The 6208-nt window shown below is 35.3% G+C and overlaps 1 protein-coding gene across 1 annotated transcript; it reads right to left on the reverse strand.

Moving 5' to 3' along the window:
• Window positions 1–1609: 1609 nt before the first annotated feature.
• LOC103520135 (neuropeptide CCHamide-1 receptor-like) lies at window positions 1610–2638 on the reverse strand (the record flags this gene model as incomplete). Its single annotated transcript, XM_026831374.1, has 4 exons — window positions 2563–2638; window positions 2145–2392; window positions 1907–2055; window positions 1610–1716 (listed from the first exon to the last, which is right to left on the reverse strand). Coding segments are annotated over exons 2-4 (397 nt in total), but the record flags the coding sequence as incomplete, so codon positions are not given.
• Between the last annotated feature and the right edge of the window lie 3570 nt (window positions 2639–6208).

The following is a 6208-nucleotide window of genomic DNA, read 5'->3' on the forward strand; positions in this document are numbered from 1 at the left end:
TTTTTTTTTTCGTTTTAAATTTAAATAAAAAAAAAAGAGATTTTATACTTATTCAAATGCACATTAATATTTTTTATTAGAGATATAATTCATACAATATAATTATTTCTTGTTTTGAGTTTATTATAAATTTACATTCTATTTATTGAACAAAAAATAATGTTTTATGCAACACAAATGGAAAAAATATGAGAATGAGATAGGTATTTTCCAATAGGAGAAAACTGGGCAAAATCGGGATCTTGCTTGAGGGCTGAGTTTTCAAAAATGAATGGAAATAAATTAAAATAGAAGATAACAGTATTTTCCAATAGGAGAAAACTGGACAAAATCGGGATCTTGCTTGAGGGCTGAGTTTTCAAAAATGAATGGAAATAAATTAAAATAGAAGACAACAACAATATAAAATACAAGTGACCTGATAGTTCAATGAACTTTGTTGACCTTACTCAGATTCATAAAAAAAAAAATCATTAAAATTACCTACCTACTAACAATTCGCGTGTTTTATCGCGGAACCAAAGTACAATCTAAATGCGAAATGAAACTCAAATTAATGTAATAATAACATGGTTACCCACTCGTATATACCTACATACCTAATACATATAATTATTTTAAACATCAATGTCCAGTTGCCCAGTCATTGAAACTTTGAACCCTGAACAGCAATGACTCTTTCCTAAAAGAGCACCCGATAGTCACTATTTTCGTCTTGCCCTACGGCACAATACAGTCATTTCAAGGACGTCTAAATCAAATTCAAAACAGAGACGGCAATATTTACAAGTTAAAAATAGTAATTCAAAATCTCCGATGGTACAGTTTATCTTATCCTTCATCAAAGAACTATAAAACCTCAGAAGAGCTTGTTCAATATTTGACTTGGAAAACCCCCCCTTTCATTCAAAGTTCCAAAGAAATATCTGCTTGCTAAAAGACATAAGGCAAGGACCGTCGAACGGAGAGAGAAAACAGAAGTTTTTCAAAGTTTTGGGTCGCAATGCAGGGTTTGGGGTTGGGAGACAAAAAGAGGAGATTGTAGGATAAACATTGGAGAAGAAAAGGTTGGGACAGACTAATCCTCGCTAAATGAAGTTGGGACAGTGGGCGGATTTAGAGGTCATATTCTCACACTATTAACTTTCATTCCGGGGCAACACGAAGAAAAAGATACCATTCCGATTAATCTCAGCTAATAGGACGAAATCCATTGAAGCTTTTAAAAGTGTGTAGGAGTGAAATCAGAGACAATACCGTTGATTAATTTTCATTTATTGTTTTCTAAGATAATTAATTTCTTTACCCTTCATTTCTTTGCCTTCTCATTTCTTTACCCTCCCTCATTGATGATCCAAATCCTCCTAAGGGACTTTCAGGTAAATATCAGAGGCTATCTGATCATTATGGAGCTTTCAAAGGGATTTACTCAGTTCTAGGTTAAAGTTTTCGGCTGAAATCTCCAGTCTTAGTTAATCCATCATCTGTAGCTTTTTTCTTGAAATAAACTTTCTTTTCCCCGGCTTTGTTTGTAGAGAAAGGTAACTCTACGCTTTAAATTTATATTATTTTAGTTGCTTATTAGTTTTTAGGTATAACTTCGTATTACGATCTGCACTCAACGCTGTCAGAGTAAATACAGATACTCCTACTGAAATGTCTTTGGTACTTTCTGATATTTTACATATTGACTCCCCATAGGGCCAGGACTCAAACGTGTACACGGTAGATGTGAATGGTACACATGTGAGGATGACTAATAGATCTCCTAGTGCTAAGCTGAGAATGTAAATGTTTGGGACGTTCCTCATACTCTTGTGATTGATGAAGATAAGAACCAAGGTGCCATTCCCTAGGACGCCCACCACAAATATGAATTGACTCCCCATAGGGCCAGGACTCAAATGTGTACACGGTAGATGTGAATGGTACACAAGTGAGGATGACTAATAGATCTCCTAGTGCCAAGCTGAGAATATAAATGTTTGGGACGTTCCTCATACTCTTGTGATTGATGAAGATAAGAACCAAGGTGCCATTCCCTAGGACGCCCACCACAAATATGAGTAAATGTTTGGGACGTTCCTCATACTCTTGTGGTTGATAAAGATAAGAACCAAGGTGCCATTCCCTAGGACGCCCACCACAAATATGAAAGCAAACACTATGGGGACAAGATAGGTCTCCAACCGTTCCGAGTATGGCTTGAAATCTGTGGAGAGGGAGGTGTTACTCAGATTGTAATACATCAGAGTTGAGTTTATGTGTGACGATAGGTCGTCCATGGTTTCAACAGATATTTACAGTAACTTCACATTCGATGTTCAAATAAAATGAAGTTTTGGATCATTATACCACCTTCTTTTGGTCGTTTGAACATAGCATACATATCCTCTGCTGAACACAGATTATAATACATCAGAGTTGAGTTTATGCGTGACGATAGGTCGTCCATGGTTTCAACACAGATCTACAGTAACTTCACAATCGACGTTCAAATAAAATGAAGTTTTGGAGCATTATACCACCTTCCTTTGGTCGTTTGAACATAGCATACATATCCTCTGCTGAACATGGAACTAGCTGATTTATCGCAGTCCATAATCCCTGCTGAATTCCATGAGGCAGCCAATTTTCTCAAGTCTGAAACAAACAAGATTTATACCAAAGAATCTAACCCATCATCAAGCGCAGCCTTCACACGTACGAGTATGTGGGGTGGTACCGTGGCCATACGGAATAAAATAAATTGTCAGTAAGCTTCTACAGAATCTAAAGAAATTTGAAATATGTCAGTAAGCTCCTAAAGAAATGTGAAAGCGAAAATAATATAATTAAGTTATACATGCCACATGTAGTTGGGTAGGTACCATAATAATATATACACATATGGTCTTTTGGGATGCTCCTCTTTTAATGCTGCCATCTTGGTCTTTAGAAAAAACTTCGGTTTGGAAATAGAATTTTGCTATAGAAAAATCTCTCATGGAATGACGGGCGAACGAGCCTGATCTTTTTTCTTTCTGCGAAATGTCTTCACCCTCTCCAAATAGTACAAGGTTATTTCAAAGGGATTTACAACTTGAAGCACATAGGAAATAAGAAACTACAACTACCTGTAGGTACTAGGTAGGTATATATAGGTACTGGTACATTTATTTTACAACTACTGGCTATAGGTTCCTAGGTACAAAAAATAATAATTCCCCAAAGTTATGGAGTGGGAGAAAAAACCTATCCCTCCCCCTTACGCCATATAAAAATGTAAAATAGTTCGTCCACCTATTTTGCAATTCAAATTTCATTATGGACCATGTGAATATTTTGCCAAGAAAGGACATAGGAAAAGTCAAGAGCACAGAAACATTTTAAACTTTGTCCCCTCTCTCATTCAACCCTATTCTTTTGTATGGAAAATGTTCCAAACAAAGGTTCCTATAAGTAGGTATGTGAATGTGACAATAGTTTTTCCTTTTTTTTTTTTTTTTTTTTTTTTTTTTTATTACCTACATAGTACATAAATAGGTAATGTAATAAAGAGTAATATGATCCAGCATCCAGCACTATTACATAATGGATTATAGGTACGGTACGTAGTCTGTGACATGGGACATGACATTGTACCTACAGGGGTGTTTAATTTCATTTAAAAAAAAACTATTGTTTTAACCTAAAATTTCAAATTATAATAAATATCTGGGTACCTAGGTAATCAGATTAATCTAATAATAACATGGTTACCCACTCGTATATACATACCTACATAATTATTTTAAACATCAATGTCCAGTTGCCCAGTCATTCAAAATTTGAACCCTTAATGAATCCTTCCTAAAATAGCATCCGACAGTCACTGTTTTCGTCTTGCCCTACGGCACATTACAGTCATTTCAAGGACTTCTAAATCAAATTCAAAACAGAGACGGCAATATTTACAAGTTAAAAATAGTAAGTCAAAATCTCCGATGGTACAGTTTATCTTATCCTTCATCAAAGAACTATAAAACCTCAGAAGAGCTTGTTCAATATTTGACTTGGAAAACCCCCCCTTTTCATTCAAATTTCCAAAGAAATATCTGCTTGCTGAAAGACATAAGGCAAGGACCGTCGAACGGAGAGAGAAAACAGAAGTTTTTCAAAGTTTTGGGTCACAATGCAGGGTTTGGGGTTGGGAGACAAAAAGAGGAGATTGTAGGATAAACATTGGAGAAGAAAAGGTTGGGGTAGACTAATCCTCGCTAAATGAAGTTGGGACAGTGGGCGGATTTAAAGGTCATATTCTCACACTATTAACTTTCATTCCGGGGCAACACCGAAATGAAAAAAATTGATTAGTTAAAAAGCTAGATCTCACTTTGTTCAGTCATTAATCGGAATGCAAATATACGGAATATTCATGAAAATAATTATTGTATGGAATGCTGTGTTATCCGCTATCCTCCCACAGAAGTTATAATATAAGGGTGCTTAAAATTAAATTCATGTACTGGTGTATCGCGAACATTAGGTGCCCGATTTAAATCTGTCCTGATTTCATGTCAACCTTCCCCTATGAGTGTTAAAATAATGAGAGACATGGAATTTATTTAGTTTCCATAGTAAAATTAAGAAGAAAAATATAGATCCATTTAATTTTACGTATGTAAAGTTTAGTTTATGTACAATAAATTAGTTATACATACTCGTATAGGTAATTAGGTACTGTTCAATCTGCAAAGATGCTTTTAACAAATCACCGCACTAAATTAATGTAAAAACCCCATTGCCGTTGAAGACATCCCATGCATGTGTATTTTATAATTTTATTGTAACAAGCTGAGAGCTACCTAGGTATATTTTACATTAGCTTATGTTAACTTAAAATAATATTCAGTGATAAATTGACTAGAATAATTAATTTCGAGCTTAAAATTCGTAAAAAATGGCACCATTCTGTCGTCACATGATAATCTGATCCCCATTTGTAATCTTTGTAATTTCCGTAGCCATTAGTTTGGGGTTGGGAGACAAAAAGAGGAGATTGTAGGATAAACATTGGAGAAAAAAAGGTTGGGGCAGACTAATCCTCGCTAAATGAAGTTGGGACAGTGGGCGGATATAAAGGTCAAATTCTCACACTATTAACTTTCATTCCGGGGCAACACGAAGAAAAAGATACCATTCTGATTAATCTCAGCTAATAGGACGAAATCCATTGAAGCTTTTAAAAGTGTGTAGGAGTGAAATCAGAGACAATACCGTTGATTAATTTTATAGGACGAAATCCATTGAAGCTTTTAAAAGTGTGTAGGAGTGAAATCAGAGACAATACCGTTGATTAATTTTCATTTATTGTTTTCTAAGATAATTAATTTCTTTACCCTTCATTTCTTTGCCTTCTCATTTCTTTACCCTCCCTCATTGATGATCCAAATCCTCCTAAGGGACTTTCAGGTAAATATCAGAGGCTATCTGATCATTATGGAGCTTTCAAAGGGATTTACTCAGTTCTAGGTTAAAGTTTTCGGCTGAAATCTCCAGTCTTAGTTAATCCATCATCTGTAGCTTTTTTCTTGAAATAAACTTTCTTTTCCCCGGCTTTGTTTGTAGAGAAAGGTAACTCTACGCTTTAAATTTATATTATTTTAGTTGCTTATTAGTTTTTAGGTATAACTTCGTATTTTCGTTTAACTTTTTCTTCGTCCCTACCCATGCATCTTAGGACTTTATTCCTATCAATTATGAGTTCAGACATTTTCTCTCCGACTTTTGTTCTAGTTTACTTTCTTATCTATTGCTACATACCTATGTATTTTCTTCCGACATAACCTTCATCATTTTGTTGACTCTTCTACCTTTTCATTTATCAGGATGACTATGTTTTTTAAAGGATTCTTCTGAGGGTAGTGTAGGACATGAATTGACCTTATTGTTTGGCACTTCTTCACAGTTTTTTGCTTAAACTTCATGCAAATCTATCTTGTTTGTTTCCGTGAGAAAATAAAGAGAATCTGTTGTATTTAATGCTGCTTTTGCCAGCCTAGTTAGCTTAGTTGGTAGTGCGTCTGCCTTGTAAGCGCTAGGCCGCGGGTTTGATTCCCGCCCGGATTTTATCCTGATGAGATAACATTCGTTCTCGGAACGGCTGGCTTTCTCCTATCCTGTCTTCCTTCTCTCTTCAATTTCGGGACGATAAGACCATAGCAGTTAACTTTTGCAAATCAAGGAT

The sequence above is a fragment of the Diaphorina citri genome, unplaced genomic scaffold (genome assembly GCF_000475195.1).
Source record: "Diaphorina citri unplaced genomic scaffold, Diaci psyllid genome assembly version 1.1 scaffold3255, whole genome shotgun sequence".
Classification (NCBI taxonomy): Eukaryota; Metazoa; Arthropoda; class Insecta; order Hemiptera; family Psyllidae; genus Diaphorina; species Diaphorina citri.